This window comes from Solea senegalensis, linkage group LG20 (assembly GCF_019176455.1).
Source record: "Solea senegalensis isolate Sse05_10M linkage group LG20, IFAPA_SoseM_1, whole genome shotgun sequence".
NCBI lineage: Eukaryota > Metazoa > Chordata > Actinopteri > Pleuronectiformes > Soleidae > Solea > Solea senegalensis.
The window spans coordinates 11,780,881-11,804,593 of NC_058039.1; the positions used below are offsets into that span (position 1 = coordinate 11,780,881).

Genomic DNA, 23,713 nt, shown 5'->3' on the forward strand with positions numbered 1-23,713 from the left:
CCTAATATACAGTTGAAATGAATAAAAGCGATAGCTAACTGTTATATAAAAGTACAATAAATGTACAAACTGTAAATTATTCAGTGTCGGCTTATGCTTGTAAACACTGTATCGTCAAAAGCAGTAGTCACATAAACACTGTGAAACTGTGATAAATTGTGTTATTGTAACAATATTCCGTTTTATACGATTCACTGTGGTGTTAAATAACTAACAGGTGACTTTCCGTTTGTCAAAAAAAATATCTGGATGATGACTCATGGGACTGGGCTGTTGGGCTACGGCTGACGAAAAAATGCTCGGAATCACTTGTGATTATGATTCCACTCCACAGTGAGCAATATTAAAACAATATGACGTGTTTTTTTGAGGATGGAGTGGAGAAAAGCCTGGATAATCTGTTTTCGCTCCATGCTGTGGTTCTGTCCTGATCACTGACAGCTGCTCTAGGTCATGGGTTACACTTTTTTTTTAATCGGTGATGTAATATTTTCTCTTTATTTGTGAGATGCTCACGCATAAACAAATTCCTTTATTCCCCCAATCACCTGTGTGATTTCCACACTGCATCACATACAGTCCCCATGTATCACATCTGTCCTTCCTTCCTACCTATACTGACATTGTTCTTGTAAAGGAGTATAATTAAAGGAGCAGAAGGAGAAACAAACTGGGAGGAGAAAAAGAAGGAGAGCATGATGAGATTGGAGGCTAATTGGCTGAGGATGACTGAGCAAAGGGGTGGAAAGCCAGAAACCCAAGGGGGTGAAAAAGGGAGGGAAGGAAGGTGACAAGCCGGGGAAGGGCAGATTAAAGGGAGGGAGGAGGGAGGAGGGACAGGCAGCGGAGGCGGGGGGAGCCAAAACTGGCAACTCTGCCCCAACTGCCAAAGTCCTATTTTGTCATTGGGTGGATGTGACAGAGAAAAGGAGCCAAGGGAGAAATAACAGAGCAAGAGAAAGTGTGAGACGCTGCCAGTGATAGAGGAAAAGACTTAAAGCCACTTGTGAATTTTCTCAGTTGTCATGGGCCCTTGGGGGTTGAACAAGTGGCACCACTGATTCACAGACGAGAGGACAGGAGACACAAGAAGAGAAACAACAACAATAACAACAACGAGAAATGATCACAAGTTACGAGAAGTAACTAAGGACGACAAAGCTTTTATAAGTCGCAGCGTTAGAGAAACGCAAAGAGAGTGAGGGACACAGGAGGTCCAAAAGGGAAGAGTTTCCTCCAGGCAGCCGGCAGAATCACTCTTGGATCCTTCAGTCCATCCTCCATCCCTCCATCCCTCCATCTGTCTATCCATCCTGTGAGGAAGGAGCAGAGACTATGAAGAGACCTCACGACTACAGTTCCCCAGACTCGGACACAGACGAATTTATCGACGTGGGACAAGAGGACGGCTTCTGGTGAGCATCTGCCAACCGCACCTTGAGTTTGTAACACACTTTTAAAATGAAATTAGATACTATCCAGTCATTGAAATGTGAGCTTTGCCACAGGGGGAACTGTACAGAGAGGCTGCAGGAAGAAGTGTGTATGTCAGAATCAGACATAATGTAAAATGAGTGACTCTGAGTCTTGTGTATGTATCAGATCTCATTGAAAATTGTTGAAATGCATATAAGTAACTCAAAACTATGAGATGTTTAACGTTTAAACTTCAGGTATTACACAAAAACGCACTCTGTCACACATTTTTAAACGTAGATTCATTGTCTTTTCCCCTCTCGTCATCATATTAGTGGATTTTTTACATGTTCTTGCGAGTAAATGCAGAGGTTTTCCACTAACTGCGCATGACAAGCGTTACAACAGGAATAGATGAAGTCACAAGAAGAGCTTTGTGACAAATATCATCAGATAAAATAAAATACAATTTAAAAAAAAAAAGATGTAAAATGTGCTGTTTAAATTAAATTGCTGTTATGTAATAATGTCATGTTTTTAGTGTTTCACACAACAGGAACACTGAAAACTACAGAACTGTCAAACGAAGCCTGAAGCTTCCACCCTAAATACATTGAGGGCTTTGTACTATTCGTGTGAGGGAATATGTGATTTTAAATGATCTTATTATACTTTTATAACTCACTTAAAAATACTGATGCTTTCAAAGACGATATTGGTTTGGATCACACAGATTAGAATCAAGAACAAGAAATTTGAGAGATGTAACGAATTTGTGACAAATGTAAATCATATCTCATCTATTAATAAATAAATCTCATCATAGTTTGTCCACGATTCATATGCATATTGTTAAACATGGAGTGCATAATATGGAACATGCAGTATTACAAAGATAAAATGTTTTGGTTTTTTTTATGAAAGCAAAAAAAAAAAGAAAAGAAATGATAATTTGAACCATGCTGCTTAACTGCAGTGCATTACATTTACTTCAGTGTTGTGGATGCTTCTTCAGTACACAAATACACAAGCACTGAAGATGCTAAAGACGGTATGGATAAATCAGATGTGACATGCAAACAGAAGACAGCGCATGCAGCCTTTTCAAGTCAACCCCATCAAAAAAAAATAACGCTAAACAAAAACACACAGCTGAATTGGCAGCCTTCACGTTACAATTTAATAGAAATGCAATAAGTCTTTGGTGGGGAAGGGAACTCCGAGCTGAAGGGCTCTTTTGGAGCCAGCAACATGAGAGCTCACAAACAAACACAATCCATATTGAGTGACTGTACTCGGAGGAGCGCACATCCCATGCTGCAAGTTGGAGCCCCATGCGAGCGAAAGCGTCGGCCCGAGGCTATATAATCATCTTCCTAAAAGTGCTTTCACTCAGATGGAAAGAAGAACAGCATGCCATTTCACTGAGACTAATGTCCAAAAAACGCTTTAAAACAAAAACAATCTTGTCTTCCCTCCTCTCCCGGGCACTCCTATGCCTTTCTGTGCCCAAAAAACAAATTAGATTTAAGGGAGCTGATGTGCCATCCTGCCTCTGTGACACATTAAGGAGGGTAATAATAACAATATGAAACAGAATCAAACTCACCATAGCGCCTCTTCTCTTTCTATCTCTATGGTGCAGCCCAGTCACCGGGTCCATGTCTCCCGGCAGTGCCTCGCAGATTCTGGCACGGAAGAAAAGGAGAGGGGTAAGTGGATTATAACCTTTGCTCTCAATCTTGTTAGATCTTCAAATCTCAGTGTCCCTCCACTTGTCGTCTTTTGTAGATCATAGAGAAGAGGCGCAGAGATCGCATCAACCACAGCCTGTCAGAGCTCCGCAGACTTGTCCCCAGTGCGTTTGAGAAGCAGGTACAGGCTCACGAATAAAGACTTTATTCAGAAGTCTTTATTCTCATTCTGTGAAAGAAGTAATAAAAGGGATTACTAGAATCTGATACAACGGAGTACATTTGTGTTCATTTTCCCTGCAGGGTTCATCCAAGCTAGAGAAAGCAGAGATTCTGCAGATGACGGTGGATCATCTCAAACTGTTGCATGCCATGGGAGGAAAAGGTGAGGGGAAATTTATTTTCTGCTTTTTTAAAATAATCCAAAATCCATCATAAGTTAGAGAAATGTATTCATATTGTTTGGGGGGAAACACAGAGCATGAATAGTTATTTGTTATTTTCCTGACTAACTGCATTCCTTTACTATTATTCAGCACATGACTAAGTTCTCTTTTCTCTCCCAGGATACTTTGACGCGCGGGCTCTGGCTGTGGACTACAGGACCCTTGGTTTTAGGGAGTGTGTTGGGGAGGTGGTGCGATACCTCAGCTCCCTGGAGGGGGAATCTCCAGACCCCATAGGAGCCCGTCTGGTCTCTCACCTCTCACACTGTGCAAGTGAGCTCGACCCACTCCTCTTACAGTCGCCCACAGCCGCCGCCTTGCCCTTCCCTCCATGGCCGTGGGCGTCTTTCCCTCAGATCTCAGCCGCCTCGCCAGTCTCCTCCTCGCCACCTTTCTCCACGGGGCGAAGAGACCTTGCCCTTCTTGGGAGCTACCCGTCACCTGCCTCTCTCCGCCTTGGCCCCCTGGGTAGCTGCCAGCAGGGTGCTCCAACACTCCTCACGCCAACAGCTCTGGCCACCGTGCACAGAATGCCCTCTCTGGCAGCGTCCCCTGCTCTCGGCCCCTCCAGACCCAGCCAGCCTTCCCCTCACTGTGCCACCAGGGCCTCGCCTCTTCCTCTGCCGACCCCTTCCTCTTCTTCTCCTTCCACCTCCTCCTCTTCTACTTCATCATCCTCTGCTCAACCGCAAGTCTCTTTCAGGCCCTTTGCACCTCTGGGGTCTCCCTCAGCCCAGCGCAGGGGCTTGAGCGGATCAGCCAAGGCGACACAGGGATGGGGGACTGAAATTGGAGCTTTCTGAGGTTCAAATCTGGTTTTCTTTTCCAAGCGGACATGGAGCTCCCATGTGCACCATGACGCACACGCGATGAATGTGGAGGGGAGAAAAAGTACTGGACCTGTGATGTTTAAGGGACTGTAAAAGCCATATGAGACTATGAGTGAAGTTTCAGATAAACACAAACAATTACATATTATAGAGTAATGGTGGAATGTGATGGAGTGGAGCATTTGAATAAATCCACATTCATGATCTTTGTTTGACAAATACCAACAGAGCCATATATATATATATATAACGCTCAACAGTTTGACGTTGAGTTTTTTACTGATCTTTTAACTGTGATATTTGTTTGTTTCCCCCCCAAAAAACATTTATGCATTTGATAACCTTTTCCCAACTCTGAAGACTGTTTGACAAAAATCTCTATAAAGACAAAGTGCCTTCACCGTTGTTCCTGTTTCCTCTGTATGTTTTCTTTGACTTACATGTCAGAGTGCAACGTGTAATTGACGCTACGTAATCGACCATCGATACAAACGGCAAAAGAATGTCTGTAAACTGCATGTTTACCCACTTACCCCTGTCAGCTTGCATGTTCCCCAGCTGTAACCCCCGCTGTATCTGAGCTGTCTCCAGTGATGGCTGATGGGAGCTGTGGTCTTGTGGCTGCAGAGGATAAACATGGTGGGAGCTGGTGATGTTTTTGGGATGCCGCGGCGAGGCAAACAGGCCCATCACTTTGCCCTCTAATTGGCTTTCCCCTGTAATTAACTTTACCCTCATATCAGTCTATGTATCTTCCTCTCCTCGGCTGTCTCTCTGCCATTCTTTCTCTCCAATCTTGTGGTACACCAGCGGATATCTCCTCTCTCTGTTTGTCTGCGCCTCTGTCTCCTCAACAATGGACAGACAGTAAAAGAGAGGGCACGAGGGAGGGATGGAGAGACACCGAGAGAGGGGAAAACAAAGGAAAAGACTGAAGGCCTGTGGTTTGGGTGACTGATCCGGCATAGACGTTCAATAACAGGGTGAGAGACAGAACCAGGAGACAGGGATGCGGGCAGATGAGAAGGACTGTGAAGGTTTAAAAGGGCAGGCAGAGAAACGGTGTGAATCACCCAGAGTGAGCCAGTGTATGTACGCGGTGCTCAAGAAAGCCTCGGAAAGCGACGAATGACAGTTGCGATGAGTCGTTTCTCAAGGTGATCGCCATAAATTGTGCCGCGCCTCACCAAAACGGCTCTGCAGGGATGAGAGAGCAGAGAAGAGCCTTGTGTGTGTGTTTACGAGTGGAGAGCGCTTTGATCTACTTCAGGATGCAATGTCTGTGGTCTGTGGTCTAAAAATGTGTGTGTTCCGCAAAGTGCATATTGTTTATTTGAGTGAGTGTGCGCTTGTGTGTGTGCCTGCGCCAGTCCCACATGCTCGCTGCCCCCTTTTCGTGTGTTTGTCTGTGCCTTTCTGAGTGTTTTGTTTATGTGGCGTTGTGTACGCACACATCTTGTGTGTGTGTGTGTGTGTGTGTAATGTGAGTCTTCAGGGCTGGCGTCAGGACTGAACCGCGGTGGCGGCGTGGCTCTCGTGCGAGGCCGGCCGGCGGTCGGACAGACGGTATGGTGGTGGAATGTTTGCGGAGAGTGCATACGTACACACACACACACACACACACACACACTGTCACAGACACACACAGGCTGGCTGGCACTATTGTAGCCTCTGAGTAGAGGAGCCAGAGTCACCACCACAGCTTCCAGGAAGGACAACCACAGTCACACTGCACTGGGTTTCCCACGGGGGAGGGGACACTGGAGGCAGCAGAGAGGAAGGAGGGAAGGGAACAAGGGAGAAAGAAAGAAAGAAAGAAAGAGGGAAGTGCTGCGTGTTTGTGAGTGTGCATGTGAAGCATGGGTGCACCGGTTGAGGTTCATGCACAGGAAAAGAGGAGGGTTTCAGTATGGAAGGAGGAACTGCCCAAATCCCGGAAGTGAGAGAAAAAAAAGGTTCATATCGACCAGAGGAGGAAAGAGTACAGAAATATTCTAACTCAAGTAAAAATACCACTATTTCGATTTTTTAAAAAACAACAAAAACCTTTTACTTAAGTACATGTAAAAGTACTGGTCTAAAAATGTACTGAAATGTAAAATGTTAAAGTAAAAAAAAAAGTAGCTTGTTTAAAATGTACTCAGAGTAAAAGTTACTTAGTTGCTTTTTTAACAAGGTTGGGGTTCTTTCTTGTGTCGTGCAAAAAGGACAAGGGGAGTTGTTTTTAATTAAAGGCAAACCTTTAATTACAAATTAAAGTGCTGACAAAATAAAATATGTAAACACATAATGTGTCAGTACAAAATGGGTCAAAGGTCACAAATGCTTTAACTTTCTCACTCACTCAGGGACCTTAATTAACGCCAGTTCACCTGTCCTCATCATTCACCTGGCCTCATTGTTCACCTGTCCTCATCATCGTTCACCCATCCTTATTGTTCACCTGTCTTCATCATCGTTCACCTGTCCTGATCATTGTTCACCTGTCCTCATCATCATTCACCTGTCCTCATCATTGTTCACCTGTCCTCATCGTTCACCTGTCCTCATCATTGTTCACCTGTCCTCATCATTCACTTTCGGTGCACACTTTAATGCTTGCATTGTATTTTAACAAATATTTCCCTATTTAGGCACACATTTATCCCCCATACCTTAGCTTTAAATAGCAACACCAGGACAAGCATCAATATGCTGCCAAAATGGTCTCCCCTTATGATCTGCACTTTGATTTATAGCCTTAAAATATTGTCATAGAGTTACAATATAGGACCTTTTCCTACATGGAGGGACCAGCTTTTTCCATCCAGAGAAAGGCCCCACCTACTTTGATGACTGTGCCTCGAGAGACAAAGTCATCCTCTTGTCCAAATCCTGCTCATGGCACAGCACATTTTTATGTGGTGGAATAAAACCCTTATAAGAACAAAGAGTATGTCCTTGCAACACAAATGCAAACAATATGTTTGCATTTCCACAATGAACCCTATGACACTGTCTTCACAACAGTACAGACACAGGTCTGTTATTCGTCACCTATAGTTCAACATCCTCATATTTTACTACTACTACAGTAGGGAGTAAACACAACAATGTGAGCATGTTTAACTTAGCACTAGAGCAGAGCAAACACATCAAACAGATGAATGTGTTTATTCTGTTTGATTGACAACGTTACCCTCTGTCACAGAGAGGCGTGTCAGTCCAATTTCCCTTTAAATGTCACTATACTCTTCAAGTGATGTATTGAAAAGGAAAAATAAAAAAATAAGGACATCCAACTTCAGTTAAAAACGACGTACGGAAGCTAATCACTGCAGTAAACCTCTTCTCTCGCTTTTATCAACACTTTTATTGACCAGTGATAGGAGTTTCTTTATTCATCCTCTGTGTCCCGTCTACTGTGTCCGTGTCTCTGCTTTCACAAACAGAACAAAAAAAAAAGAAACGTATGACGCGCACCGAGCAACTCTCCACCACACTGTCTACTATTTTGAATATATTGTTTTAGTTTCCATGTACTGTATGTTTCTCTGTGTGTGCGTGTGTGTGCTGTAATCCTGTTTGCACCGTCAAAATAGAGGGACTTGCCTTCAAGCCCAAGCAACCAGGATATTTAGGGTCTTTGCAGAAAGAAATGTTCCAGCGTCAGATTTGTTTTTCCTGTATATGACGTGGTTTTTTTTTTTAGATTTGATAAGTGTTAGGTCTATATACGTCTGAGGCAGTATCTCAGACATAACTCCTCTTTTAGTTTAAACATGATCACACACTGCACACTACAACAGATAACTTGGACCACAGATCTGTCTTGTGGCTTTCTGTCGACGCTGAGCGGTGTTTTTCCACGTTAGATTGTTAGGAGCCGCGATGAAGCGAGAGGGCAGAAAGAGCTGACTTCATTGAAGTGAATTCCAGCTGAACCGAGACGGATTGCCAGTCTGTTACCTGGCTAACATGCACAGACAAATTAAAAAAAAAACAGCCAAACAGGTCTAAAAGTCCAAGGTCAAAGGTCAAGGACAAATTTATTTATATAGCACATTTAAAAACTACCCCATGTTGCGCCAAAGTGCCTTACATGCTTAAAAAAGAAGTGAAAGGAACAATAAAACACAATAAGTAATGTCGCCAAATGAAATGAGTAATAAATCAGCAATGGAAAATAGAGGGGAAACAATAAGATTCCTGTAAAATAAGAATAGCAATAATACAAATAATAATAAATAAGAAAAAAGAAAGATACAAGCTCAACTGGTAGTAAAAGCCAAAGCAAAAATAATAGGTCCTCTGAATAAACGGACTGTTCCACAGTTTGTTTAATGATGAGTTAATCATCAAAGGATCACAACTATTTTGTTCATGTTAACTCATTTTAAATGGTGAAGTAATCATGAGAATAAACTAAAGACGTCCATATAAGAAGTTGTGTATTATTACCATGGCAATTTACCAATTTACCTGAGGGTTAAACTACATTTATAGATTTGTTAATGAGGTTTTTGCTGCAAATCCACTTTGTTTAACACCTGATTTCATATTGATTGAGTTCCCCACTGTAAATTCTGTCATGTTGTATGTTTGGCAGCTCACATGTAAGAAAAGGGGACCAAAAGATAAAGAAATGTTATATTTTCTTTTGCATATATGTTTTTTTTTCCTTTGAATTAAAGCACTATTTCTATTGCTGCTTACAATGTTTTCCTGCAGACTGTAACAGTTCTGCTTGAGTTCAATACAGTGAAGTAAACCCAGAGACATTATGCATTGGTGAAATGTATTTATTTTAGGAGAAGTATAATGCTGGGAGCATGAGGGTTGTCACTCTTGCTCTGTACACATGTATTACACACATGTTAGCATTTGCTCTTCAGGGGGAATCCAGACACAACATTGTTGAGTTTGGACACTATAGGAGGAGCCCACATGGTGATGACACTCTTCATAAAGCAGAGTCCCCTGGGAAAATAAATGACAACAAAAATAACAACTTTAAAATCTTGACAATATTTATGTTTTTTCAATTATGCATGCATTCATATATATATATATATATGTATATGTTATATATAGGTAAAACTGTACCTGTAATTGCTGTTGGAATGAGAATAGGAACATATACATTTGCATTTAGCAGAGGCTTTTATGCAAAGCGACTTACAATAGAGGAATAAGCTACTGTACAAAGAACTCCTCTCAATAGGAACAGCGAACTGATGGAGGGTGAGAGCGCCAAGGTGGATGCAAGTACATGCAGATATGTCAGTATTACCATTCACCCACACATTCATACAGTCAGTTTAGAGTCTTACCCCTGTTGGTGGAAAGCCAGATTTACTGGTGAAAAACCACTGAGACTGAGGCAGAGAGAACATTCAATTTCCACCTGACTGAACCAGAATTTGAACTAGGAACTGCTGTTCCAGCCAAACGGTTGCACCTTGAGGTTCCACAATGAAGGATTTCAACCTTCAAAAACTCTCCAACATTATTTTGATGGTACATGAACTCATAACAGGGTGAATAGCACCTCTGCCAAAGCCGGAGCTTGTCTGCATTGGCATTATGTAAAGTCTGGTTTTGGGTCTGAGTCACAAAATGAACTATGAACATTCTACTTTACGACATGCCAAATCAAATATATGGATTACCAAAAAAAGCAGGTGATCCAGTGTGGTGACCTGTAAAGAGAGAGAGAAGCCAAAACACTTCTGTTTAAGTGTTACCTGAAGCAGAAACGTGTAAAATAATGCTGAATGTAGTATAGAGGACACAAAATGAAAATTCTCATAAATATGTGTGTTATGATATGTGTTGTTGAGTCAAAGTGATGATGTATTTTATATTGCATTTTTAATAGTGATATAGAGTAGCAATAATTGTGCAGAATATACAAAATTACACTGTTCTTCCTTTATTTTTGTTCATAAAAACGAGCCAAGGTGAACTTCAAACTGCGACGTATTTCCAAAGTTCACACTTCAAGTAAAACTGATTTGAAACATTTTGACTGCTTTTTGCTCAGGTGTGTTTATATAGTTGGTGAAAATTAAAAAGATGGAGGCAGGTGACCTGCAGTGTTGAACCTAAATTGAAAAGCCGAAAGAAAAACATATGGTGGTTTTATGTACAGGTCACGTTCCAAGTGGAATTTGCTTTTCTCCACTGGTGTTCACAGTTAACCCATAGGGCACAGAGCATTTAGGCTGCTTTTTTTTTTTTACATTTATGTATTTTTTTTCATTATGTTAAAACGTATACAGAGGCGATCAAAATGTGCAATAAGCAGTGTCTTATATCCTTTTCAGCACAACCTAGGATAAATGTATAATTATTATTATTTTTCATTTCCACCAACTATATAAACACACCTGAGCAAAAGGTCGGATTGAATTTGTGTGAAATTATGGAATTACGCCACAGTTCAAAGTTTGTTTGACTCGTTTTTGGGAACAAAAATTGAATAAAAATCGTCACTTGTGTGACTTCTGCAAAATTATCGCTACTCCCATTTTAAAAAAAAAAAAGAAAAGAAAGAAAGAAAACATGCGATGTACGAGTGCAGAAAAATGGACCAGAGAGCAATTAATGATTTATGATATTTATTTTTTTTAGGAAAGGAATTAATGCTGGGAGCATGAGGGTTGTCACTCTTGCTCTGTGCACATGTATTACACACATGTTAGCATTTGCTCTTCAGGGGAATCCAGACACAACATTGTTGAGTTTGGACACTTTAGGAGGAGCTGAAATGGTGATGACACTCTTCATAAAGCAGAGTCCCCTGGGAAAATAAATGACAACAGCAATAACAACTTTAACTCAACAAATCTTGGCACTATTTCATAGTTTTTTCAATTATGCATGCAATCATATATGTATATATATACGTATATGTTATAAATAGGTAAAACTGTACCTGTAATCGCTGTTGGAATGTGAATCTTTAAAGTAGGTGTAGAACTGGCATTGACGATCTGCAGTGCATGCCTTCCGACATTTGTCTGCATTCTCCATCGTCACGTTGCGAATGTCAGAGCCTTGGAAATGCACTCCGTCATAATCCACCTTCAGCCAGTCTGTCAGCAAAGAGGGACAAGGTTAGTCTGCTGTCCGTGGTCGTTTCCAACCAAACTCACCAAACTGAAGTTATTGTAGTTTGTGAATGGTGTTTCTATCGTGTCACAGATCCATACCATTATCCAGCTGACAGAAACGCGATGGGATCCCAGACGTGACGCCCACTTTGGCCTCCTTCACCATTTCATTTGGATTCTTCTTCAAGTAGCAGTTGAAGTCATTGCTACAAAAATAATGACAAATGAAAATAGGAATTTGTCTGACCACTTTAGCACAGTCAACAAAAAGATTTAGCCACAGCATACTTGTTATAAGTGAAGTAGGTGCAAGTTGGATGAGCAGAGCACAGGGCGTGACAGTGCTCAGCACCGGCAGCAGGCAGGGTCTCCAGGTTGTTTCCTGGGATATTAGTGTTTGCAAAAAGCTTCCTCTGGCACGCTGTGGAAAACCACAAGTAAAAAGTGTGAGCGAGAATACACAACTACCTGTTTCATATACTCGTGCAGTATAGCAGCATCTCTGGCTTCAGCTTTAGGCATGTGGAAGCGACAGACGGAGAAAATTGCATACCTGGCTCCAAATATGGACTCATTTGTAGCTGTTCAGAGAATCCAGATACTATGCCAACCTCTTTCTTTACTATAAGAGTCCGTGGTATCGACCAGCTGTATTTAAGGTGACATTTATACCTGAAACAGAAGAAGAAGCAATGTCAGTGTTTAATGATGGAGCTTCCGTCATCTTTTCACTTGCCAGAGCACAGTCTGACAAACTGATTTCAGCCTCAGCTCAGAGGAAAGATGAATCGACTTGGAAATATGCCGCCAAAGATACTGTTGAGTTACAAGTACAGGTCAATGAAAGTCAAACTGCACTAAATGGATACATTGTCACCCGTTATGTACCTGTATTTCTCTGGTGTGTAGGCATCGTTTATAAAAGTGAAGAAGTGACAGTTCGGGTCTTTGGAGCAAAATGTCTGACACTCATCAGAGCTGGACGTGAACAGGAATCTGTAATCTGATCCGTAGAAGTCGATGTTCTGGTAAACCTGAGACAGACATGGTTCTGACAGACAGTCAGAATCAGAGGAAGTTAAAAAAAAATATGACAAATGACATCTTTTTCTTTTATTTTCGTGATCATTTGAAAGACTGTAAGATTACTTGAGTTTAAGTTGCAGGTTTTGAGAGAAAAGCCAGAGGTGACACCAAGTAGTGGAGTCTGGACATTAGGCTGTCCAGTGGGAGTGGATTTAAGGTAGCAGTAAAAGTTCCTACAAAGGAGAATAAATTAATGCATTGTTTGTTTTATGAAGGAAAACTTAAGAGAGTGATTTTACCTGTTATCTGTTGTCCAGTCTTGTCGAATGAAGGTAAAGAAGAGGCAGGAGGGGTGCTGGGTGCACAGATACTGACAGTGTTTGACATCGGGAGAGTAGAGGAATGTTATGTCTGTTCCTGGGAAATCTATGTTCTCCATGAGATATGGTTGGCATTCTGTGGAAACAAGACACATTTATGTGAACAAACAGGCGCATGTCCACCGCTTTGTCCACCTCATCGGGTTACACGCTGGACAGACAGGCTGCCGGCTTACAGAGCCCGAATCACATGCACACAGGGAGAACATGCAAATTCCACACAGACAGGCCCGAGGTCACACCTGGATCCAAACCGGTGACCTGCTTGTTGTGAGTCAGCAATGCCGCCAGCCAATGCACCACCATGTAGGCCCAAACAGTTAAGAAATGTCATTTTCAACATGTCAAGTATGAATCAATTACCTTTGCTATAGGACAGGCTGCACACGGAGAGCAGAACCACGAAAAGCTGAAGGGTTTCCATCTTCTTGGTTGTGCTGACACTCTGCAGAGGGCTTATATTTATACAGATGTAGAACGGCTTCAGTGTTGTCCTGAGGCGTACGATCAATCAGTCACCAGACAGCAAGTAGAAAAGGGGCTGAGCAGCTTGTTGACAGAACTACTTTGAATTAGAATGACATTTTGACTGTGAACATATACATTTGCATTTAGCAGAGGCTTTTATGCAAAGCGACTTACAATAGAGGAATAAGATACTGTACATAGAAGAAGTCTTGGAAAGAACTCCTCTCAATAGGAACAGCGAACTGATGGAGGGTGAGAGCGCCAAGGTGGATGCAAGTACATGCAGATATGTCAGTATTACCATTCACCCACACATTCATACAGTCAGTTTAGAGTCTTACCCCTGTTGGTGGAAAGCCAGATTTACTGGTGAAAAACCATTGAGACTGAGGCAGAGAGAACATTCAATTTCCACCTGACTGAACCAGAATTTGAACTAGGAACTGCTGTTCCAGCCAAACGGTTGCACCTTGAGGTTCCACAATGAAGGATTTCAACCTTCAAAAACTCTCCAACATTATTTTGATGGTACATGAACTCATAACAGGGTGAATGGCACCTCTGCCAAAGCCGGAGCTTGTCTGCATTGGCATTATGTAAAGTCTGGTTTTGGGTCTGAGTCACAAAATGAACTATGAACATTCTACTTTACGACATGCCAAATCAAATATATGGATTACCAAAAAAAGCAGGTGATCCAGTGTGGTGACCTGTAAAGAGAGAGAGAAGCCAAAACACTTCTGTTTAAGTGTTACCTGAAGCAGAAACGTGTAAAATAATGCTGAATGTAGTATAGAGGACACAAAATGAAAATTCTCATAAATATGTGTGTTATGATATGTGTTGTTGAGTCAAAGTGATGATGTATTTTATATTGCATTTTTAATAGTGATATAGAGTAGCAATAATTGTGCAGAATATACAAAATTACACTGTTCTTCCTTTATTTTTGTTCATAAAAACGAGCCAAGGTGAACTTCAAACTGCGACGTATTTCCAAAGTTCACACTTCAAGTAAAACTGATTTGAAACATTTTGACTGCTTTTTGCTCAGGTGTGTTTATATAGTTGGTGAAAATTAAAAAGATGGAGGCAGGTGACCTGCAGTGTTGAACCTAAATTGAAAAGCCGAAAGAAAAACATATGGTGGTTTTATGTACAGTTCACGTTCCAAGTGGAATTTGCTTTTCTCCACTGGTGTTCACAGTTAACCCATAGGGCAAAGAGCATTTAGGCTGCTTTTTTTTTTTACATTTATGTATTTTTTTTCATTATGTTAAAACGTATATACAGAGGCGATCAAAATGTGCAATAAGCAGTGTCTTATATCCTTTTCAGCACAACCTAGGATAAATGTATAATTATTATTATTTTTCATTTCCACCAACTATATAAACACACCTGAGCAAAAGGTCGGATTGAATTTGTGTGAAATTATGGAATTACGCCACAGTTCAAAGTTTGTTTGACTCGTTTTTGGGAACAAAAATTGAATAAAAATCGTCACTTGTGTGACTTCTGCAAAATTATCGCTACTCCCATTTTAAAAAAAAAAAGAAAAGAAAGAAAGAAAACATGCGATGTACGAGTGCAGAAAAATGGACCAGAGAGCAATTAATGATTTATGATATTTATTTTTTTTAGGAAAGGAATTAATGCTGGGAGCATGAGGGTTGTCACTCTTGCTCTGTGCACATGTATTACACACATGTTAGCATTTGCTCTTCAGGGGAATCCAGACACAACATTGTTGAGTTTGGACACTTTAGGAGGAGCTGAAATGGTGATGACACTCTTCATAAAGCAGAGTCCCCTGGGAAAATAAATGACAACAGCAATAACAACTTTAACTCAACAAATCTTGGCACTATTTCATAGTTTTTTCAATTATGCATGCAATCATATATGTATATATATACGTATATGTTATAAATAGGTAAAACTGTACCTGTAATCGCTGTTGGAATGAGAATCTTTAAAGTAGGTGAAGAACTGGCATTGACGATCTGCAGTGCATGCCTTCCGACATTTGTCTGCATTCTCCATCGTCACGTTGCGAATGTCAGAGCCTTGGAAATGCACTCCGTCATAATCCACCTTCAGCCAGTCTGTCAGCAAAGAGGGACAAGGTTAGTCTGCTGTCCTTGGTCGTTTCCAACCAAACTCACCAAACTGAAGTTATTGTAGTTTGTGAATGGTGTTTCTATCGTGTCACAGATCCATACCATTATCCAGCTGACAGAAACGCGATGGGATCCCAGACGTGACGCCCACTTTGGCCTCCTTCACCATTTCATTTGGATTCTTCTTCAAGTAGCAGTTGAAGTCATTGCTACAAAAATAATGACAAATGAAAATAGGAATTTGTCTGACCACTTTAGCACAGTCAACAAAAAGATTTAGCCACAGCATACTTGTTATAAGTGAAGTAGGTGCAAGTTGGATGAGCAGAGCACAGGGCGTGACAGTGCTCAGCACCGGCAGCAGGCAGGGTCTCCAGGTTGTTTCCTGGGATATTAGTGTTTGCAAAAAGCTTCCTCTGGCACGCTGTGGAAAACCACAAGTAAAAAGTGTGAGCGAGAATACACAACTACCTGTTTCATATACTCGTGCAGTATAGCAGCATCTCTGGCTTCAGCTTTAGGCATGTGGAAGCGACAGACGGAGAAAATTGCATACCTGGCTCCAAATATGGACTCATTTGTAGCTGTTCAGAGAATCCAGATACTATGCCAACCTCTTTCTTTACAATAAGAGTCCGTGGTATCGACCAGCTGTATTTAAGGTGACATTTATACCTGAAACAGAAGAAGAAGCAATGTCAGTGTTTAATGATGGAGCTTCCGTCATCTTTTCACTTGCCAGAGCACAGTCTGACAAACTGATTTCAGCCTCAGCTCAGAGGAAAGATGAATCGACTTGGAAATATGCCGCCAAAGATACTGTTGAGTTACAGGTACAGGTCAATGAAAGTCAAACTGCACTAAATGGATACATTGTCACCCGTTATGTACCTGTATTTCTCTGGTGTGTAGGCATCGTTTATAAAAGTGAAGAAGTGACAGTTCGGGTCTTTGGAGCAAAATGTCTGACACTCATCAGAGCTGGACGTGAACAGGAATCTGTAATCTGATCCGTAGAAGTCGATGTTCTGGTAAACCTGAGACAGACATGGTTCTGACAGACAGTCAGAATCAGAGGAAGTTAAAAAAAAATATGACAAATGACATCTTTTTCTTTTATTTTCGTGATCATTTGAAAGACTGTAAGATTACTTGAGTTTAAGTTGCAGGTTTTGAGAGAAAAGCCAGAGGTGACACCAAGTAGTGGAGTCTGGACATTAGGCTGTCCAGTGGGAGTGGATTTAAGGTAGCAGTAAAAGTTCCTACAAAGGAGAATAAATTAATGCATTGTTTGTTTTATGAAGGAAAACTTAAGAGAGTGATTTTACCTGTTATCTGTTGTCCAGTCTTGTCGAATGAAGGTAAAGAAGAGGCAGGAGGGGTGCTGGGTGCACAGATACTGACAGTGTTTGACATCGGGAGAGTAGAGGAATGTTATGTCTGTTCCTGGGAAATCTATGTTCTCCATGAGATATGGTTGGCATTCTGTGGAAACAAGACACATTTATGTGAACAAACAGGCGCATGTCCACCGCTTTGTCCACCTCATCCAGTCCCAGCTGTGAGTCAACAATGCGCCAATGTGTGTAAACCCAAACAATTAAAGAAATGTACTTGTAATTTTCAACATGTTTCAAGTATGAATCAATTACCTTGGCTATAGGAGAGGCTCCACACGGAGAGCAGTACCATGAAAAGCTGAAGGGCTTCCATCTTTGTGGTTGTCCTGACACTCTGCAGAGGGCTTGTATACACACATACATATATATATACACAGATATAAACCTGCTTCAATGTTGTCCTAAGGCATATTAGACCCGTCCCACTGTCAAGGTCCACAGAGTCACTGACCTTTAAGGCCCAACCAATCAGTAACCTGACAGCAAGTAGAAAAGGGGAGCGGGCAGCTTGTTTATTAATGTTTTTATATAAACAAGATCAATGAAGATTTACAATAGTAATATTTCAAAAAAAATATAAATAATGTGAGACATCGTTTGCTAAGATCAGATCATAGTGAGCTGCACTTTGCTGACCTCTGCTGTCAAAAAGTACAGCAATTAAAGATTGAGACTGATCCCCTCTAACATACAGCAGTACAGAGAACACGGCTTTATGTCATAGGAACATGTTTACCAGTTGATGCCTGCCACGAAAGGAAAATGTTGGACAGAGGAGACTTTACAGTTTCCTTTAAGTGTTCTTTAATTGTTTGGAAATCAAAGGTACTAATTGCTGCGGGTTTGCGAGTGCAATATTCTCATTCTTGCTGTTGATGAGACTTGAGCAGAGTGGAACAGTGCGTGGTCGCTGTTATGGTTCTTGTCTTCATGATCGGTATACTGTACATTATCAACAGGAGACGGATGTGGACGAGTCACACTGTTGGAACTCTTGCAGACTGAGGCCTGCCATTGACCTGCTGAAATAAACCTTTGTACTAATTATGCATTTACATAAGCAGATGACTCATGTGCTGGTTTTTGCGCCTTTCACTGATCATCGATCCAACATTCTATTTTTCTGGGGGGAAAAAACAAGCTGAAACCACAGATCACAGACGTTTCCACTGGATCTCAGATGAGTTTAGGCCCAGAGGAGAATCCAGAGTTGTCTTCTTCTTCAGGCAGAATTTTTTTACTGTATGTAAGTATCTAAAATACATACTGATATTGTACTGTCCGAGGGCTCAATATTCAGCAGCAGGCTCTGTTGTTGTTGGCCCCTTTTGAATCTTAAATTGTGCCCTACATTCTTTGCAATCTGGCTCTGTGAAACACAGTTTCTCTACCACCTGTGATGAATTCCAATTTTCTATTGGAATTTATACCTAATCTGCATAAGTGCTAATTGTGTAACCTTCGAATAACCTTTTCAAACTCTCCCAACTTTTGAGCTCACTCACTGTGACACACAGTATCAAAGGCATGTCTACCTTTGAGCATTATTGACATGTTGCATACCCACAGAAAGGTCAGAAACTCGCCTAAACGCTCATGAAAAACATTCTTATGTTCACCAAACACAGATTAAACACCAAGTGGTCAAAGCAGCACGAGCCGTAAGCACCGTAACAGTGTAAACACTGACAAACGGCACCGGAGAATCAGCGTAATTCTGGGAAAAAAACAAACAAACAAACCAAAAAGTGTGCTCGACACCAAATACTCCACAAATTCCAACGGTACCATTTATATCACTTATATACACATTATAACCAGAATTCAGAAATTCAACTCAATCGGATCCAGTCGCAAAATAAGAGCAAATGAACAAATCACTTTCAAGAAATACAACCAGAATTGTTGTCTTACCTTTGCTGTTTATCAAAACAAGCTATTTTCACCGGAACAAAACCTACACTTCCCAGCATGCTTTGGGGACTGTTCCTGCTCTGATTGGTCATTCCAGAGCGACATTAGCTCCTTCTGATTGGAGAAGGGCGAATGTCCGTCAAATTGCGTCAGACGCATTTGTGTCCTTTTATCACGCAAAAGGAGGGAGTTACGTGTATTCGGAGACCGGAGCCTGATTCTATTGGTTTAGAGGATTAAAACGAGCTGTCAATCACCCAGATTGGCCAATGGTAGCCAGAGCGAGCTATGGCCCTGAACATGCTGAGGCTCAGAGTTGTCTCTGACTCTACAGAGAAAAGAGCCACAAATACATAGATTTTTGAGTATTTTTTCTTTATTTTTTGAAATTCTAAACAAGTTTTTATTAGACCAATAGTGACATGTAAATAAAATTAAATGGGTTTAATAATGTGGTACCCATAGTAATCTAAAATGACACAGATAGTGCCAAACTTGAGTCGCCTAGGCATCTCTTTACTAAAACCTCTGTAATTTTACTCCGCTTCACTTCAGCGGCATCAGACTTTGCAGAGCTAATGTCCACATGTTGTTACATGACTTCCATAAGTTTTTAAGCTCCTAATGCACATTTTAAAGGTGATATTTATTTTAAAATGCAATATTTCTTTGGGGCAAGGGAAAAAATCCTTCATTTATGGTGGGTCCCATCGACATTTACTCTGGCACAGTGGTATCTACAGTGAAACTTACTATTTACTCACTTCTGGTGGAATCTCACAAGTGTTATCTTTATTTTGAGACCAAGATAATTCACATAGAGCTTGTCATTGCAGAGTTTGGGGATGTCAGAATACTATTTTTGAAAAATTGTGCTTCCCAACCTCAGTTTCCCCTGAGTTGAGAAATATCATCATTCTTTTGTTTGTTACGTGCTCACCAGTGAAACTTGGTCTTGTTAGCGTAACTGTTAGCCAAGATGGCGGACACTGTTTACATTGGGAAATGAGGTCTCGTCCCCCTGCGACTGCGTTGCAGTTTCAAAAGTGTACAAAACTCACATATCAATACTTTATTTTTCTAGCAACTTTTACTCACATTTCACTACATTTCCTCTAACTACCTTTGTTACTGGTTACTACCAAATAAAATCAGAAGAGTAGGTATTATGGTCTACATTTATATGGAGCTTTTCTAGTCTTTACACTACAGTTTTGCCATTCATACGATTCAACATGGGGTTAAGTGTCTTGCTCAAGGACACATGTAGATTAGCAGAGCCAGGAATTGAACCCACAACCTTCCAGTTGAAAGATTACTTGCCCTACCACGGCTCACTTGTAATACTTCTAAAACTTAAGTAGATTTTATAACAGAAAATTACTTTAGATCAAAAGTACAGTAAAGTGACGTCAACAACTACCAAAGTCATTTTCTGGTAAGATACAAGTATCCCTACTTTATACAAGACTGCATAAATATTCATCCGATAAGAGTTTGGTTTTTAATAACGTTTTCACAGAGTGTTCTCGAAATAAGGTTTTAAACTTGGTGAGGCGGAGTGAAAAAGTGATGTTCAGAAAATACTAGGCAAAATTGAAAGTCAAATTGGCTTTTTGTTTACAGGACAACACGAAAAGTTTTTAAGAAGAGAAAAAAAACGCGGTTTTGGAAACAAAAGTGCATTAAGAGCAAGTGCTTTTATTTTATTTCTTTGCAAATGCAGTCAGCTAAATTAGTGCAATGTGACAGGAAAATGCTTATTACAAAATGAAGGAGGGTGCATTGGTATCTCAGAGGTCTTTCAGAGTTTCCTGTCCCTGGCTCTCCTGCCAGGTGGGTGGCCAGCTTTTTTTGATACTGGGCCGGTCCTTCAGACAGTTGTAGTAAGCTGCCAGTTTGGGGTAACGTTCCTCAGATAACCTGTAGAAAGAAGAACAGTTTGTGTCCATGCTGATTTACATTTTACTGTACTTTTAATCCAGGGGTTCACAAACCCCGCTGAGCAATGTTACTGCGCCAAAATGTGCCGTGAGAAGAAGCTTTTTTGTTTCCCACAGCAGACTAAAGAATCTCCGTCTGCACTGAACACTGGTCTTGCATTGACACCAATTTAAGTATTGAAGTATGTGTATTTTGTACAGAGGCTGAATTATACTTTGACAATCCATTCTATATTACAAGTAAAATGTCATCAGCTCAGCTCCCTTTGCTGCTGCTGGACTTTCAGGTTTTTGTGTAAAAAAAAAACCAACAACAAACAAACCCTGATTTATTCCACTTACCCAAAACGGAAGACATAAGCGATGGTTGGAAAAACTATCACATCAGCCATGGTAAAGCACTTTCCTGCCAGGAAACAGCCTGAACCCTGAAGAATTGAACGTCAGAAGAGCAATTATTGTGTGCTTATAACACAGTCTTATAAGTTATAAGACTGGAAACAGGTGGAAATTGCTCCTTTTGTCAAAACTAAAAAAAAACATAAATGTATATCTTTATGAAGCTTAATCAAAGTCTAGCCCTACCTACTTCAAGAGAATACAGTAAAAGACAAAAACATGTGCAAAAAAGTGTTTCAGGTTCATCTCAGGTTCAGGTTGAATGTGTAATCGAGTAAGGCTGTTTTTTTTTTTGAGTGATAGACAGTTTATCACACTGTTAATAGTCTACCACAGATGGACGCTCACTCTCGTACTCTGCAAAAACAATCCTGTAGAAGTAAACCAAATATTCTTAGATTTAGCTTAATCAAGTAAAGTTAACTCATTTTAAGTGAATCTTTCTTAAAATCAGTCTGTCTTAAAGTGGCTAAATTAACAAGCTCAATGCAAAAAATGAAAATCTGTACTTGAGTAATTGACTTGAATTCGGTCCTGATTTTTTTTTTTTTGGACTTAATTACTTATTGAGGCTGAAGATACTTAAGTTAAAAGGCTTGTTTTAAAAAGTTTTTTTTTTTCTGGTTTCAAGAAAACTGCCATTTTCTTGCTGCACTGGCAAATAATTTTGCTTGAAAGAAATAATTTTCCCCTAATAGTGATTTGTTTTTGTTTTTTTAGAGGCATTTTTTTGCAATGTAATTGCTTACGCCGTGCTTACCTTCTGCAGGTAACCCTCCCACAGCTTCAGCTCAGCACTCAGAGCCTCTCTGTTTCTCTTCACAGCAGAGTCGTGTCTCTCTCCCTCTGGAACCTTCCAGTTGTAGTAGATGACATCCGCTGTAGAAGAAAAGAAAATAGTCACTTACAACCAGTGACGAGCTCTGAGGTGTATCAGTAAAAATCTATCCAAAACATACAACATGCATTCCAGTGGGTTGAAACTATTTCTTTTATCATTTCCCCTCCAAGAGAAGAGGGTGTGGTCAAGCACAACAGCGTTATGCAACATACAGTTGCTCAGTTTGATGTCATTCAGCCTTTTTTCCCCCCTCTTTTTGTGATATTGCGTCCCATGACTACAGCTGCAAGCCAATCTGAGCATATGACTCTATGTGGGATTAACATCTGACCTCTCAGCAATCACTGGCTGTGTGCAACACACAGATGTAACGCCTTGTGCCGCCGCTTAATGATGTGGACGTGCTACTCATTAGTGCACTGCATGTGTTTTGAACAACACAGGTCTCATTGGAGGGAGGGGAGGGGGGAGAGAGAAGCTGTTGATGTTGGAGCTTCTGAAGATGTGAAGCCTCTAGAGGAGGTTTAAAGGTGGCAGATTGGTGGATGAGTCCCAACGGGCGGCATTATGACTGGCAACAACAGCCTGGTTACAGCAAAAATAAAATACTTTGCAGGAAGAAATATTGTCTGATGCATTACTGTGAAGTACAAACCCATTTTCTGAGCAAGTGTTTGCCCCTCGAATGCGCGTTGGTACATCATGGCCAGTTCTGCAGGACATTCAGGAATCAGCTTGCTCCCCTGGGACTTGAACTGGTTCTATTGTTGGAGACATGACGACATATGAACATGTAGGTGCTTGCTACGCTCAGTCTCGTAAGCTTGTTGCTTACAGTTTCATGACAAATTAACTTTGAAACACTGGTGAAGACTTACCTCCAGGTAAAGGCAGGCAGCATAGGATTCATTCAACACATGCTCCCCATGTTTGAAAGCAGGAAGCTGTGAAAGATGGAATGCAGCTGAAGCTTCGTTTGCTTTTCCAAGTATTCTTATTAATCTTAACAAAGAAAAAAGAATGACATGCATGAGGATTTGTACAACATACCTGACCCCTGGGGTTCATTTTCATGACCTCCTCAGACTTGTGCTCCATTTTCTCAAAGGATAACATTTTCTGCTTGTAGCCCTGTAAGTTCTTCTCCTCGAGGGCGATCATCACCCTCCAACAGGGAGGAGAGCCGGAGCCCCACAGCAGAGTCATTTCCTTGGCCATGGTGTTTTCAGAGAGAAGCTGTTGCACCTGAGAGTCAGAAGCTGGAAGTGTGGAAGGCAGGTGGAGGTGAGGAGTGAAGTTAATGTGTGACAAATCCCTGCTTTTATAACAACTTCCACTCCTTCCTGGGTTGGCGGAATTAAGTTCCAACCCCCTTTTTTTTGCCTGGTCATCGAAGATGTGCAAGTCACAAGTAATAACCCTTCCTCTACAACTGCCTCCGTGAATTAAATCAGGGCAGAGTATGCTAATGTCATACAAAAACACCTTTTAATGTGTTTATGTTTTATTTGCAACCGTCTCCAAATCACATGGCTGCTTTTATACACTCTTTCAAAAAGTACAGTTTGCCTCGCGGTGCTTGTATCAACAGGCTTTAGCAAAAGCGAACGTGTGGAGGAGGGACTTCTCTTGCTTTGTGTTCGCACTCTTTGTTAACGGACGTCGCAGTTTAAGAAACGATAACAAAAAAAAAGTTAATTTAGAATATTTGTTTACATTTGTAAGAGCTTATTATA

General features: G+C 40.9%; 4 protein-coding genes across 6 annotated transcripts; 1 reads left to right on the forward strand and 3 right to left on the reverse strand.

Moving 5' to 3' along the window:
* The first annotated feature begins 843 nt into the window (after positions 1-843).
* On the forward strand, positions 844-4,791 carry heyl (hes related family bHLH transcription factor with YRPW motif like). Its single transcript, XM_044052097.1, has 5 exons — positions 844-1,415; positions 3,062-3,128; positions 3,208-3,291; positions 3,414-3,495; positions 3,677-4,791. The coding sequence occupies exons 1-5, from the start codon at positions 1,336-1,338 to the stop codon at positions 4,357-4,359; spliced, it is 996 nt and encodes a 331-aa protein (XP_043908032.1). The 5' UTR covers positions 844-1,335; the 3' UTR covers positions 4,360-4,791.
* Positions 4,792-8,937: 4,146 nt separating this feature from the next.
* Positions 8,938-13,331, reverse strand: LOC122786935 (plasma kallikrein-like). Of its 3 annotated transcripts, XM_044053479.1 has the most exons (11): positions 13,253-13,331; positions 12,809-12,965; positions 12,633-12,742; positions 12,372-12,534; positions 12,037-12,155; positions 11,772-11,904; positions 11,583-11,689; positions 11,306-11,465; positions 11,066-11,170; positions 10,038-10,067; positions 8,938-9,345 (listed from the first exon to the last, which is right to left on the reverse strand). In XM_044053479.1, exons 1-9 carry the CDS (start codon positions 13,311-13,313, stop codon positions 11,083-11,085), a joined length of 1,098 nt encoding a protein of 365 aa, XP_043909414.1. In that variant the 5' UTR covers positions 13,314-13,331; the 3' UTR covers positions 8,938-9,345; positions 10,038-10,067; positions 11,066-11,082. The 3 variants fall into 3 exon arrangements, with proteins under 3 accessions (XP_043909414.1, XP_043909415.1, XP_043909412.1); XM_044053480.1 differs by lacking the exon at positions 10,038-10,067; XM_044053477.1 differs by lacking the exons at positions 8,938-9,345; positions 10,038-10,067 and having other exon boundaries at positions 10,972-11,170.
* A 1,640-nt stretch (positions 13,332-14,971) lies between these two features.
* LOC122786934 (coagulation factor XI-like) lies at positions 14,972-18,901 on the reverse strand. The gene is made up of 10 exons (XM_044053476.1): positions 18,795-18,901; positions 17,133-17,224; positions 16,809-16,965; positions 16,633-16,742; positions 16,372-16,534; positions 16,037-16,155; positions 15,772-15,904; positions 15,583-15,689; positions 15,306-15,465; positions 14,972-15,170 (listed from the first exon to the last, which is right to left on the reverse strand). Exons 1-10 carry the CDS (start codon positions 18,884-18,886, stop codon positions 15,083-15,085), a joined length of 1,221 nt encoding a protein of 406 aa, XP_043909411.1. The 5' UTR covers positions 18,887-18,901; the 3' UTR covers positions 14,972-15,082.
* Positions 18,902-20,479: 1,578 nt separating this feature from the next.
* LOC122786874 (glutathione S-transferase A-like) lies at positions 20,480-23,281 on the reverse strand. The gene is made up of 6 exons (XM_044053388.1): positions 23,028-23,281; positions 22,856-22,921; positions 22,633-22,738; positions 21,897-22,015; positions 21,080-21,165; positions 20,480-20,717 (listed from the first exon to the last, which is right to left on the reverse strand). The coding sequence occupies exons 1-6, from the start codon at positions 23,193-23,195 to the stop codon at positions 20,588-20,590; spliced, it is 675 nt and encodes a 224-aa protein (XP_043909323.1). The 5' UTR covers positions 23,196-23,281; the 3' UTR covers positions 20,480-20,587.
* Between the last annotated feature and the right edge of the window lie 432 nt (positions 23,282-23,713).